This window comes from Artibeus jamaicensis, unplaced genomic scaffold, assembly GCF_021234435.1.
Source record: "Artibeus jamaicensis isolate MK-2021 breed Jamaican fruit bat unplaced genomic scaffold, CSHL_Jam_final scaffold_3307, whole genome shotgun sequence".
Lineage (NCBI taxonomy): Eukaryota > Metazoa > Chordata > Mammalia > Chiroptera > Phyllostomidae > Artibeus > Artibeus jamaicensis.
The window spans coordinates 2,722,855-2,738,006 of NW_026522040.1; the positions used below are offsets into that span (position 1 = coordinate 2,722,855).

Sequence of the window (15,152 nt, forward strand, 5' to 3'; positions counted from 1 at the left end):
TATTCACAGAACCAAAATTTATATCCCAGTCTGAGAGTGGCAAGGAAATTTTCTCAGGGAATGAGATTTAAACTTAACCACCTTTTAAAGGTCAATGCTGCACTGGATGGCAGCAACTAGACAGACATCTAAGCCACGTAAAGTCCCATCTGTGCCCTTGGTTAGTGGCGGTCCCCTCAAACTGTGAGCTCTGGGAGGAGTCATGTCAGGTCACTGTCAGGTCACTGCAGGTCACTGGCCAGGTGCAAGCAGCTCGGCTGGCACTCCCTAAATAAGTATGGGGGGGGATGGAAGGAGGGGCAGGGGGAGAACAGATCTGGGGTTGCTTCCTTTGTTCACCATGACAGCGAGTTCTCAGGGTGACTCCGGTGTCAGGGACCGTCCTCTGGACACTGCTACCCCAGCAAGCACTTGTGTATGACAGCAGCCTGACACACGCCCGAGGTCCCAACATCGCCTTCCCCGTCTGCAGGCCGAGGCTCTGCAAGGTCAGTGTCTGCAACAGCCTTGAAGGGACTCAGCTCAGTTCTCTTCCGGGGAGACCTGAAACTTACAGACTCCACCCAAATCATACCCCACCAAGGGGACCCCAGGGTGGTCCATCTGCAGAAGGGAACCAGGCTCATCACCACCAGCTCCTCTCCCCACAAGGCAAGCTGAGCTTGGACTGCTCCAGGTTCTCACCAAACCTTCTGGGGCAGGTGCATGTCCTGTGCACCCCCTCGAACCAAACGTTTCTGTGGGGGTGTGGGGAGCAGAGTGGGGACTGGGAGGAGCTTGCCTCCGGGTGCGGTTCCTGGGGGGATGCCCTGCTCAACATTTTTCTTTCCCTAGTTTATATGGCTCATAAATTACAATACAACTTTAGTCAAGAAACAGATTAAAACAAAATATAATCACACTGAATGGGCAATTAATATTTGACAAGGGGGGAAGTAACATAAAATGGAGTAAAAATAGCCTCTTCAACAAATGGTGTTGGGAGAACTGGACAGCTACGTGCAAAGAAAATGAAACTCGAGCACCAACTTACACCATACACCAAAATAAATTCAAGGTGGATAAAATACTTGAATATAAGTAATGACACCATTAAAGTCCTAGAGGAGAACATTGGCAGGAAAATCTCAGATATTCCAAGCAGCAACATTTTTACTGATATGTCCCCTACAGCAAGGGACATAAAGGAAAGAATAAACAAGGGGATCTCATCAAAATAAAAAGCTTCCGCATGGCTAAAGAAAACAGCATTAAAATAGAAATAGAACCAACTGTATGGGAAAACATATTTGCCAATGATACCTCAGACAAAGGTTTAATCTCCAAAATATACAAAGAACTTACACAACTCCACTCTAAGAAGACAAGCAACCCAATTAAAAAGTGGGCAAAGGACTTGAACAGACACTTCTCCAAGGAGGACATACAGAGGATCCAGAGACACATGAAAAGATGCTCAATATCGCTAGCTATCAGAGAGATGCAAATTGAAACCACAGTGAGATACCACTTTATACCAGTCAGAATGGCCATCATTAAACAAAGCAACAAACAATAAGTGTTGGAGAGATTGTGGAGAAAAGGGAACCCTAGTGCACTGTTGGTGGGATTGCAGACTGGTACAACCACTATGAAAAACAGTATGGAATTTTCTAAGAAAACTAAAAATGGATCTGCCTTTTGACCCAGCAATTCCACTGCTAGGATTATATCCTAAGAGCCCTGAAACACCAATCCAAAATGTTCAGAGCCCAATGGACCCCAATGTTCAGAGCAGCACAATTTACAATAGCCAAGAGTTGGAAGCAACCTAGGTGCCCATCAGTAAATGAATGGATCCCAAAACTTGGTACATTTACACAAGGGAATTCTATGCAGCAGAAAGAAAGAAGGAGCTCCTACCCTTTGCATGGATGGAACTGGAAAGCATTACGCTGAGTGAAATAAGCCAGGTGGTGAAAGACAAATACCATATGATCTCACCTTTAACAGGAACCTAAACAACAAAACAAACAAGCAAGCAAAATATAACCAAAGACACTGAAACAGAGAACAGGCTGACAGTGACCAGAGGGGAGAGGGGAGGGAATTTCAAGGGAAAAGGGGAAGGATTTACAGGAACGAGTATAAAGGACACATGGACAAAAAGTAAGGGGGGGTGGAAATGGGAGGGAGGTGGGGAGCACGGGAGGGTGGGCTGGGATGGGAGTAAAAGACAGAAAACTGTGCTTGAACAACAATTAAATAATAAATTAAAAAATAAAATAACATTCAAATAAGAATATAATCACAGTCAAAGTATCTAGAATAGGCAAATTCATAGAGATATAAAATAGGTTAGAGGTACCAGGGCCTGGGGAGGAGGAAGTTAGTACTCAGTGGATACAGAGTTTCTCTTCGCAGTGATGCAAAATTTTGGGAACAGGCAGTAGTGATGGTTGGACAACACTGGGAGGTAATGACACTAAGTTGTACACTTACAAGGGTTAAAATGGCAAATTTCATGCTATTGTTTTCCATGGTAAAAAAAAAGCAGAGCAATATAAGAAGAGTGAAACCTGAAGCTGCAGGAAGCCGGCTTCCCGTACTCAGACATACAAGGATCCCTCCACACACTTTCACAATTTAACAGTTCATATAATTTGGCAAACGCTACCATGCCCTTTATTAGCAATAAAGGCCCCACTTTATGGACTGGTAAATTGACCAATTTCCAATTTGACTTATCACCATCATTTTCCTCTGTCATTAGTCAGAATTCTGAATAATGATTTGCAAATAGAATTAATTTTATGATCTCTACAGTGAGAACTTAGGGTGGAAGTTGGATCTGCTTTTAAAAGCTTTACTGGAAGCCCCAGCTATTCCAGAAATAGGCTGGGTATAGGCATATGGAGGGCAGAGAGAGACCTTGCACTGAGCTGGGGATAAAGCAGGTTTTTCTTCCTTTTGTACAAACTACATTGTTTACTCAAGGGGTTTTAGTCTTCATCCTTTAGAAATGAACGTTTACCTGCATTGCTATAGGGGAAAAAAACAAGACAATTCTGTACCTTAATTGATATACATTTTTAATTAATGGTGTATCTAAAGATCTCGAGGGTTTGTAATCACTCTGCACCTGAAGTTACTGTTTCATACATACATTAAATAAAAACTCAATTAGTCTCTCCCCTTCTGAAGGGTTACACTTCCGGGGCCAGACTGGTGGGCCTGCCGCACTCGGAACCAACCAGCTGGGGCTCACTTGACCGCTGGGCGTCACTCTCACCGTCACAGAGAAACTGAGATCGCACCCTCAGTTACAGATCAGCAACAAAGAACCATTCAGGACGCAATCATCCAGCAAAACGTCACACGTCTGGGGACAACTTTCAGGGAGCACTGACACGGGGTCCCTGTGTCTATGAGAAGAATGCCCTCGGCCACCAGGTTTCTGCTTGTGGGGAAGCTGGACCCATGACACGGCGGCTCTGCCCACGCTGGGGGCGCCTCCGCTCTGGGGGCCGGGCTCCAGTCATGCTCTCTAATGCTACCCACAGTGGGTTTTCCTAAGGGAAATGGGGGTTTAGGTGGTGTCTCTAAACAGATCACCATGGGTGACACTGAGGCCACAAAGTAAGGCTTGCTGCTCCTACCCTGTTTTCTAGCTGCTCAGACAAAGCCGAGTTTCCCAGAATCTTACAGTTTTTATTTCCTTCCCTTACCTTCCATAGCTCCATGTTATATATATATAGTCAACAGAGAGGGTCTGGCACTACTAACACCCTATTTTTATTACAAAATCATAAGCGTGTGATTCTGTAATACAACAGTATCATACTCAAGCACACCACATGGCATTTGAGGTGAAATGTTCAAACTAAAACTATAAATTATCACACCCATATCATTACCCTACCAACGACACTCAAGCAGGTCTTACTTTTGCCGGACCCCTGTATAAAATATTCTGCTATACTGAAATTATTGATTTTTGTTTGTAGGCATTCTGCTTGTACAAATAACATAAGTATTTGCATGAATATACCTAAACTACGGAAACTAAAACCAGAGTGACCCAGCTCCAAGCTGGGCAGAGAGGGAAGAGCCAGCAGGGCCGGCGGTGACACCTGCTGGGAGTCAGGCCAGTGGCTTCCAGGTGATTAGGGTGGGCCCGTTCCCTGCAGTGAACCCGCACCCACCTGGCCCGCTGCTCCTCGGCAGCACCTCCCGGCCCTGGAACTCACAGAGGCCACTGGCTCTCCTCATGGGCCACCAGAAACAGTATAAAAACTTAGAACAAGGACTATGTTAATGAGAATTTTTTAATACTGGCTTGAATAATCTTTGGCCTACACTAAGTCAAGTTCATCTGTAAACCATCAACTGAATAAAAACAAAAAACCAAAAAAATAAAACTCCCCCCACAGATTAACTGTATAAATAAGGTAAAGTGTTTGGATTCCTAAGAAACACACATTATTTTCTAAAATACTAAACCTGCCAGAAAAACCGAGCTGTTGAGGTTAGCGATTTGATGTATTAATCACAAACACTCCCACTGGCTTTTTTAAAAGATGGAATTCTATCAGTCAATCAATGGCCCTATTTCCGTTATTAAAATGAGAGATCTTACAAATTCTATCATTTATTCTTTTCAGTAAGTCAGACAGGGCTAACTGAATTAGTACAAAAATGTAGTTTTATTACACCTTTAAAAAAACTGGAGTCCATTTTCCTACGCACACAGTATCTGGTCTATTAGTTCTGTCAGTGGCAATGGGACAGGGTGGCCTGAGTCTCTGCGGGTGCGGGGCGCCGGGGAGGAGAAAAGGCTGAGACTCGGAGCCTCACTCAGACAGAGCGAGCCCTGCCCACGAGCCACCCTCGGAGGTGCCCCCGAGCTACTGACTCCAGGCTCTTCTCCATTACTCAGCACTGGTCAGGCCCGGGGGACTGACTCCTGTTTATCCAAACCCACGAGGGGCTGATTTAAAAGCCGCAACACCAACTTATTAATTTACAATGGGAGATAGGGCTGGCTCAGGGAGCAGGGCAGGGTGTTCCAACGTCAGGGACAGCCCCCACAGGGACAGGTCCACCCGGGGGGACCAAATTAAAGACCAGATGGTTGCTGGGTTGACCAAGATTTAAAGCCAAGGGAGGCAGATTTCCTCCAGAGAAACTTACGCCAAGCGACGGAAGCCTCATTAAACAGACCGAGCCACTATCTTTGTGATGGGCTCGCCTTGCTAAAGCACCCACGCCCCGTGCGTAGAATCGGAGCAGCGTGCTCCTAACCTAACACCCCTGAACTATGGGTGGGGCCCAGCCCTCGGCTCCTGCCCACGTTCAGCCAGGGCACACTCTCCCCAGGTACATTATCTGCAGGAGATCACACTCCTGTCACTCGTCTCCTGAGAGACCCATGGCAAAGAAAAAGCTGTCATTGCCTGGGTGTTACCAGTGTCACCTGCCTTCATTTCGGACTGCCAGGGGCACCCGACCCGCTTTAACTCTGGTGAAAGCATGATGCAAGCTGGCAGTCCAAGTCCCCCTTGGTCAGAGTCACGAGGGATGGACACCACGAGTGCCCGCAAGGCTGCGGCCCATCGCCACAGGAGCGAGAGCCTGGGGCTAGCGTTTTGCTGTAGCGACAGGTGAAGGTGGTTCAGGCCACCGGGGGACCTTCCGTTTTCATTGTTGCGGTGGTAAGGTACACATCACGTAACATTTGCCACGTCAGCCACTTTGAGAGTGCACAATTCACTGGCATTAAGTACATTCGCACTGGCGTGAACTTTTCCACTGGCACCCCCATCCACCTGCAGAACTCCTTCATCGTGTAAGACTGAAATCTGCAGCCAGTACACACTGACTGCCGGTCTGTGCTCGCCCAGCCCCTGGCGACGACCATTGTGCTGTCTCTGTGAGGTGGACCCCCCCAGGTACCTCACACGTGCAGAGTCATCTCGTACAGTTTTTGTGGTTTTGTGACTGGCTTCTTTCACTTAGCATGCTGTTTTCAAAGTTTACCCATGTTGTAGGGTGTGTCAGAATTTCTCCCTTTTCTACGGACGGATGGTGTTCTGTTGCACGCATACAGCGTGTGCTGTTCACCCACTCACCCTTCGGGGGGCCCTTGGGTCGCTTCCACCTTTTGGCTATCGGGAGTGATGCTGCTATGAACACAGGTGTACAGATACCTGTTCAAGTCCCCTTTTCACTTCTCTGGGAGGTACAGACCTAGAAGGGGGACTGCTGGGCTACATGGAAATTCTATTTTTAATTTTTTGAGGAACCACCATACTGTTTTTCAGAGCAGCTGAACTTTTAAGTACATTTCAAATTATTCACGCACCGAGATTCTAATTCAGGGCTTTAGGACCCTGGATTCCTAGGAGATGCTCTCTTACACATCCTGTACCGTGGCGGCTCACACACGATCCATGAGGCCAGTGGGGAGCATTCAGTCCCGTTAGCAGGACAGTAGAGGGAAGCTCTGACCAGCTAAGCCGCTTGCCCAGAGCAGCAGCAGGGCCAGGACAGGGCTCACGAGCTCTGGCCAGTGTTTTCCCACTGTGCTCTGCGCTGCAACCTTTTGAGGACAAGGGCAATGCAAAGGAAACAGGGAAGAAATGTCTCGAACCGAAACAACACTAAATACAAATCTGCCAAGCAGAACGCCACCTCAAGGGACCCGAAGGGAAGGCTCAGGGTGGAAGGCTCAGCTCTGACCCACGGGGCTGACGACCACGCCTAATCTACTGCCAACCTGCCAGACACCACTCAGCAAGTCCCCAAAGCAGAGTCCTCTGAGTTCCATTATGGTCACCGACACAAGCAGAGCTACCGGCCCAGAGGGTGACTCATCTGTGGGGACGATGGCCTCAGAGGAAGTGTGGGGATTAAGTAGTTAGAACCAGCATGAGCTGATGAGTATTCAAATAACAACTCAAAGATTTGCTTTTCTCTCCTCATACGCACAAAAGTTCTGGCACAAAATGGCTAGGATAGTACCTGCAGCTGGAGCCAAGGTCTTGGCAGGTTCCTCATGCAATCCCAGGTATTCTTTAATGAGCTGACTCAGCTGTTGGTAGGCGACATCCAGGTCATCTGCAGTGAATGAGAGTGTGCACCTTAAAGCAACAGGATTCTACCAAAATACAGTCAACTTGCAACGGTTGATGACACTGATATTTTTAGCTCTATTTAATTTTATGAATATTGTGGTAGACAGAGTTCTCAGACTGTCCCTCACATGGACAGGGCATGGGAACAGCCTCTGAGGCCAAACCCCTGGCAGACATTCAACAAGGAAACAGGGACCTCAGTCCTGCAGCCACGAGTAACTGCATTCCATCAACCATAGCCAGACACTCTGGAGTGGGCTCTTCCCCAGTGCTCTGGCGCTTCAGAAATAAAACTTTGCTGAAAGTCACCAACCTGCATTGATTACTGCATCAAAATATCCTGGAAATTCCTGATTGACTTTAATATAAGGGTTCACTCTGGAAACGGCAAATTCAATCTCCGCACGACTGAATAACCCTTTTCTTCGCAAGTATCCCTCATATTTCTTCTTGTCCATGGGCACCACCAGGATATATCGAGGCTCAAAATAGGTGCACTTCAAACTTCTTACACCCTATCCATTAAAAAGAAAAAGATAAATCAGAAACAGATCCACAATTCATTCTGGAGGTGTCTGGCAACGTAAGGCATAATAAGTAGTATTGCACTGAATGCTTTCTTTTATCTGTATATGAGCTATTATTTTCCTATAAATATCTCAAGATTGGATCCCTCCTCCCTGTTCATTAGATACTAAATTATCATTGCAGATACCACATTTCATTCTACCTGGTATCCTCTAACAGTGAGGAATTGTAATGGTGGGGAACTGTGGCCCACCCCCCATTCTTTTGACATTGATTCTGTAAGTGCCGACTGACTAATATGGAGCTTGTAGATGAACAGCACGTTTGCATAAGATGCCAGGAACAAACTTCAAAAGATACTGACTCCGACCTTCATGCATCCCAGCTCTGGGAGAGTCGCTGACCTTCCACTGTAGAGCCAGAATGACATAAAACCAGGACGCCATAAAACGTCCCTTGACCAGGGTCAAGGTCCTTATCAGAATGGCCTGTGCTCATCTGCACGTAGAGGACTTTCCAGGCCCAACCCTTGAGCCCTTCGTTCTGCCTCCCCTCTTCCTCCTTACTAAAACCCTGTCTGCACTGAGAGGTGAAGATGGGCTTTGAGACCTGAGTTCCCCGTCCTCTCAGATGGCTGACATTCGAATAAACCTCTTTCCTTTCACCAGTGCCTGTCCGTGAGTTTGGCTTTCATGGCAGCCAGCGGCCAGACCAGCATTCGACTACCTAATGAATCATGCTAATGAATATGATTCTCAAAAAAGAAAATTGTGAGATCCAAATAGGTACACTCACGGCAGTACTGCATCTTTATTACTGAAAAGTCATATGAGTTCTACGTTTCAAAGGGCATCCCAGTAGCAGCAGGACAGAGAGCTCTTACTGGGGAGAAAAGGCTCCTCTGTAACCCCTCTGACATCTCCTTGGGACACTTCCTGTCCCTCCACCAGTCACCTGGTTGGCTGGTTCCTGTTTCAGCCTCCAGAGCACAGAAAGGCCAAGCTAATGATACCCGGAGCCCCCAGCGGGAAGCTGGGGCAGGTATGGTATCAGTGGTGTGCAGACCCAGGGGCTGAGTCATGCCTGCAGCAGTCCAGCTCTGCAGACGCCATGCAAACCCTCAGGCTACCCGAGCACCCGCTTCCTCTCTGGCAAATTAAAAGAGTTATTCTGAACGGACGACGCTACATTCCTTCCAGCTTGATTCTATCACCAACGGTTTAACTCAGCATGTAAAACCTTTGTTTTAAAAATCCGTGGGAAGACATACAGGCTCTTTAAAAAAAAAAAGTTTCTAAAGAAGTCGATGACAAAAAACAGTTTGGAAAAAGGCTTTGGCTGGACAGAATCAAGGGAATAAAACCTGATTTATAGACGTAACCTCTTGGAGATGAGCAGGAGAGAGCTCTCGGCGAGGAAATCAGTAGAACGTGAGCCAGCACCCAGAGAACCTCTGGACCGGAAATAGGCAAATGCAGGGACTGGAGCAGTATGATGCATCCAAAAGTGCATTAGCTTTTGTTTTTTCATTGTTCCAGGTAAATACTTTTAGGAAAAGGCCTTTTGTTTCTTATTAGCCTAAAAACAATGAAGACCTCCTTAACGATGCAAAACCAATCACATGCAGACAGATTAGGCTGGAAGGATTGTGAAGTTAGGGAAAGTAACGAGTTGGAAGAAATGTGACCCATGTCACTGGCACCAGCCAATACCTGTGCCCATGCAAGCAGCCAAAAAAGAGTCCCAGTGGCCTGCTTGGTGAAGTTACGGGGAACAGAGTTTTAAGGCAGATTTGGTCCATAGTAAAGGTACGCCAGACATGCCCAGGGCTTTCTGTAAGTTTGGGCTAATGAATCACTTTTATTATCATTTGTTTTCCTGACTACAGAGGTGTCGGTCAGTGAATGCTACCTGAAAACAAAAACAATCCGTTGCCTTTGAAGGTTCAGTGAGCAGAGCCACATGTTTTCAACCCCATGAGGGGGATATCCATCCATGCTTGTCCTGGAGACCGGCACCGTGGGAAATGTGTGTGCCTCCGACAGGGAAGACCCGTGGAGGGAGGACCGCCACCCGAACTCCGCCAAAACAATGCGGGTGCTGCGAGCAGCGAACAAGCGGAGTCGAATGACAACACAGGTCACACGTCCCCCGTGAAGAATGAAGGAACAAGGTCCAGTACACGGGGCTGTTACTGTCTCGAGGGGACAGGGGACCAGTTCCACGCCTGGTAAGATTTAGGCTTTATCTAATATCACTTTACAGAAATAGAGACCAGGCTCTCAGAAGAGAAAGGGTAATTTAGTCAGAAAATAACTTAGAAAATCATCCTTGAGCGGCAGCTTTGCTCATACATGTATCATGCATTGCACTTCTTGTCTTGTGATCTAAATCTGTCACTTAATTTTTCACCTGCCTTTCCTCCCACATACTATTGGGCTGGCCAAAAAGTCTGTGTTTTTCCATAAAATAAAAGATACATTTTTCATTTTTGCCAGTAGCTTCATTGATTTGGATATTTTGAGTATGTCGGCTCTCTCCCACCATTGGCCTCTAGGGGGTGGAGGCCGAGGGCGCTGCTAAACATCTTCCAATGCACGAGACAGCCCCACAGCAGGGAATTCTTTGGCCCAAACGTCAGCAGGACCGGGAAACTTCGCAAACCACTTCTGACACATTCAATCAGTCACAGCACCTTTTCCATACAGACTATAAATCTTTTTTTGTGTGTTTCAGTTGCGTTTTTACCTTTCTGGAAATAATAAAGTATAATACACCAAAAACGTTGCGTATCTTCTTCCATCTTCCATATCAAAATGGCTGCACAAAAAATTCACCCGTTTTGATACGTTTTTGTAAATGCATGCTGATACGACAGCTGTCACGATTCAAGCTAACAAAATTGTTTCGAGTGAAGTGAAAGTAAAACTAGAGAGCCGTGGTATGGGGAAAAAACTAAAGCTTTCTGGCCAACCCAAAACAAACTCTCGCACTCCCTACGCCTTCTCCTCGTGCCCAGCGGTGTGCCGCCCACATCGCAGCCCCTCCCAACCCCAAATATAAACATACAAACACGCGCACATTAAAAATCAGTCGATGGAAAGAAAACCACTTACTTCTATTTCCATGTGAACGCAACTTGCTAAACCGTCTCTTGCAATAGCTTCTATGGTGTCCCTATTTAATCCATAACTGTGGCTGCCATAATTATATGTTAGAATGAATTTCCCCTGAAATTTGAGAAGTACAAAGATTTTCATAAAACAGCTGCCATAGTGAAATTTCATAAAGAGAATTATTTGATGTCTTACTTTGTCATAGGGTTCCACAAAACTTACTGATAATACCAGTTATGGAAGAGTGACAATGGCTCTGTGAATGTTACTATCAAACAGACACAGAAATGTATTTGGAATCATCTTCTGGCAAAAGAAACAGGCTTTTGGAAATAATCTCCCGACCAGACGTCAGAGGAGAAGGAAGGTGCGGAGCCTGTGTAGGACAGACCACTTTGCTCGCCCACCCACTTCCGGCCAAACCTGCGCCGTAACCCTTCATTACAGAGACAGAAGAACTCAGGTTGCCCTCAGCCTCAGCTAGTCCACTCTGCCAGCACACCAGGTAGCCCAGAAAAGCTGCCGTTCTCAAAACCCTGCGTTCCCAGATAAGCCCGAGGGCCGTGCATTACAGGCACGTCCTGAAACCTTTGCGTGCCAAGGTAAGACGTGAGAAACTGGCTTCCCTGCTTTTCCTAACAAAGGCGGCTTTTCACTGAAACTGCCCACAGAATCTGTGTGTGCCCCACAGCCCCACGTGAAGTATAAATACTGCCTTCTGTCAGTCTTCTGGAAGCCCAGCTCTACCCGAGCTGCACTCCCTTGCAAAAAAAAAAAAAAAAAAAAAAAAAGAAGTGAAACACATCTCTCAAACTTGTCTGACTTTTTCCTGACAGTCTTCTAGTGATGAAATCACTAGGTCTAACCTAAATTGGGAGGCTGGTGAGAACAGACGGAATAAAAATGTGGGCCACTCCGACTGCTCCTGCGCATGGTTTTTAAATAACTTCTGGAGTGGAACGCCCCAGGCCGAACCCCACCGACAGCAGCACCCTGGGCCGCGCAGCACAGTGAGGGCGTCTCTGGGGTGGGGTGGGGTGGGGCTCCAGGGCACACGTCTGCTGCCCTGGGGGGAGAATCCACCCCTCAATCGAAAGAAGTTTATGTCACACCTTCTAGAAGTTAAAAATACAACACTTTGTGACCTTAATCATTTTTTCCCTCAGTGTCATACCCTCCGTGTTCTGTGAAATACTGTGACCCCTTTTCTTTTAATCTACGTATTATATGCAGATCGGTATATATCTATATATGTGTGTATAGATATATATGTGTAGATATAGCTAGACAGAGATACACATACACACATATGCAGACACTGACATTTCCATCAGGTATGTACCTTGCCCTGTTTACCGTGACTCACCCTGTTTTCAAAGTGTACACTTGAACTGGTTTCAGAACATATACTATGAGCTGGTTTGCTTGTGGAAAAAGGGCCTTTCTCTGTTGATCCCAAATATATTTTCTGGAAGGACGTAGGGCTGGAAGGACCCTTGCACTGTGCTTATGTATACAAAATGGGCTCTGCTCATGTTTAAGGATTAAGACGAAGTGATCTCCAGCTTCTGGCTAGGGACACCCCTTGCATTTCTCCTTGCCTGTGAATTCTTCATGAACGGCAATATTCACATTTCGATGCCTCCAGATCTGTGGTTCTATTGCCACAAGAGGGGATGGAGGTAAGTGAGTGTGTCTGGGGGCCATGCTGAAGGCTGATCTGCGTGTTGGGGCGGGTGTGTGTACGGGGGGGGGCAGAGATGGGTACACCAGGCCTGTCAGGGAGGTGCCCGCCCACAAGTGGGGGCAGCAGGGCCCGTGGGTGGGTGTTCTGCAGAGGGGGCGTTCGGCGTACAGAAGGCTGAGTGCGTGCGGACGTGACCGGCAAAGCTGACGTGGTGTCGGGAGTCTACCGTCTCCAGCTTTGTCTCTCTTCATAAATCTGTCTCAAGCCCACTTGAAAGAAAAGGACATCAGAAGCAAAACTGAAGTTAAAGGACATAACATCACACTGAAGTGATATAGGTTATCAGAAGAGGTAAAAATGAATCATTCTCAAATGCATAAGGATTGCTGTAGCGGGGATAAAACTCAGACTGAATATAGTGTGGGAGTACAGCGATCTCTTCAACGAGGGACTGAAGCGGACTGGACCACTGATGTGACAGGGGGTGGGACACCGGGGGAGCCCGTGGGCGCTGAGAACTGGAGCTCTGGACCAAGGCAAGATACCTCGGACTCTAACGAGACCAAGCGGCACTGATTTGGGGAGCTGGTTGTCTTTCAACCCAAACAGCCTTAAGAGAATGCTTCTCACTAATAATAAGATAACCCCTCAAATCTCTATTAAAGCTCTGAGAAATATGAAGTCCCAGAGTACCCTTCATACATTAAACTGTCAAAATAGAGCCCTAGGAGAGAAAATTACAAAGAATTTCCAAGATGTACCACTGACAAGGTCAGAGGGAAAATGGCCTAGGGATTGTAAGCCTTTCTCACGTGGGCTTCTCTGCAAACGTAACAGAAAACATGTATAAAGCTGGTCAGACTGAAGCTCATAGAAACTGAGGAGTCTGTGCTTAAGTGCCCCAATATTATAGGCACTGAAGAACAAACCAGGTTCACTAATTGGGGGTGGGGACACAAAAAGGAAGGAGGAAGGAGGGAGGGAAGATGCAGCTACACAAGCATCTCTGGTCAGATTACAATCTTTCAAAAGGAGAAACACAGAGTCACCCTCAATCTGGTCCTTTGGTAGGTTTCAGGAAAAACCCCCACAGTGGTGCAGGAGTCATCTGGGGAGGGACAGAGTGATGATAGAAACAAAATGAAGACAGGAAGTCATGGGTGGAGACATAATGACATTAGCTTGTACTTTTGACAGATAAAACACATTAGGGTCCTCAGGAGTCTCTCTGCGGGGGAAGGCTGAGAAAGAACAGGTGAATTATCTTTGAGAGAATGAACTCAACAGCAATGGTGTCATGAATGACTGCTAATGAGATTATCAGGATTTCAGGGGAAAAAATCAAGTCAGGTTGCCCAGGGCTCCCATGAAACAGACCAACTCGGGGCAGAAGCCTTTACGTTGAGAAGACACGGACCTCCGAGAAGGAGGGAATCTTCTCCTGTCTAACAGCCAGGGCTTCTGCGTGCACCGGTGGGCGGCCTGGCCTCCAGGGCTCGGAGGCCCTCAAACAGGGGCGCTACAGTGGACGGTTAAGGCTGTGTGCGTGTCGGGGACCGGACAACTGAATGGAACACACCACGACAAAACGGTGCTCAAGGGCACGGCAATTAGGAAGCACCACGGATAGTGATCGGAAGGAGGGGTGTCTGGACAGAAAGCTCCAGCCCCCAGAATGCTCGGTTCACAAGCTCCCTGCACCACACGGGTCTGTGAGAAGCGTCTGTCTGGACTGAAATCTGCATAACAACAGGAGCACCTGATCAACACAGGGCACGAGGATTCTTCATAGTGCTTCTCCTGCCGTTCTCTTCCAATGTCTACTCATTCAGTCTTCCTGAAAATTTACAATAGTTTCTCCAAGATCAGAGAGTAAAGCAGCATGGAACGAGGATGCATTAGGTGGATTAAGGAAAGACAACCCGGTAAGAACACCTCTCTCATAACACACGCAAAATTTAGTCATTCTCTTTATCATCCCTATTTCCTAATATTTCTCCCAGAGGACACGTGGTTCTTGTGCAATAAAGGAGAGCGTTCTTACCATGTTTACCATTTCACTAAAGACTTCTTGCGAGATAAAATGGTAATCGACTCGGTCCCCTTCTCCAAAGTAAGGGGGTCTCGTCGTGTGGCAGGCCCTGAAAAGATAAAATTGATAATCCAGTAACTTAAAATTCAGGTGGAAGTGAGTCCAGATAAAGTGTATTTGAAAAAGCTGACAGTGGGCCATACATCATAAACGTTAAAGTCGCCGCGTCTCGGTGAAGCCTGTGTGGTTTTGAAATGCCGGGCTGGACCCCGCTGCTGCCCTCCAGGGCTGGTACCAGGCCTGGGCTGTCAACACCGATACCCATATTTTTGCTCATTGTTATTTATGACCTTCTGAACCGCCTCCTCTGCCATCACAAAATAGCACCTTGGGAAGTATAACAGTATTTATCACTTACATTTTTCCACCCAAGTGTTTTCATGTTGTCTCTGTTCTACGGGTATTTCCTGCATGTGCCTCTCCCACCCCGCCCCCTGGCTAGCCCCCTGGTCTTTCGGGACCCCGTGTGCCACCCTCCAGAGACGCTTTCTCGACCCCCTGTTGCTACAGTGTGCCCCTCTTCCTTGCATGCCCAGGGCCTCAGTGCCCGTGCCCAGGGCATCCCAGGTCCTCGCCCTCTGCTGCTCTAGGGCAGCAGTGAGCTCGTCCCACTG

At 47.2% G+C, this 15,152-nt stretch overlaps 1 protein-coding gene across 1 annotated transcript in view; it reads right to left on the reverse strand.

The window, feature by feature from the left end:
• Nucleotides 1-15,152, reverse strand: part of LRGUK (leucine rich repeats and guanylate kinase domain containing) — a 99,775-nt gene that overhangs the window by 32,927 nt on the left and 51,696 nt on the right. The window contains exons 12-15 of the mRNA XM_053657098.1: nucleotides 14,491-14,587; nucleotides 10,760-10,873; nucleotides 7,429-7,630; nucleotides 7,003-7,098 (exon numbers count right to left, since the gene is read on the reverse strand). Of these exons, the coding sequence (XP_053513073.1) occupies nucleotides 7,003-7,098; nucleotides 7,429-7,630; nucleotides 10,760-10,873; nucleotides 14,491-14,587 (509 nt within the window). The remainder of the gene's footprint in view (nucleotides 1-7,002; nucleotides 7,099-7,428; nucleotides 7,631-10,759; nucleotides 10,874-14,490; nucleotides 14,588-15,152) is intronic.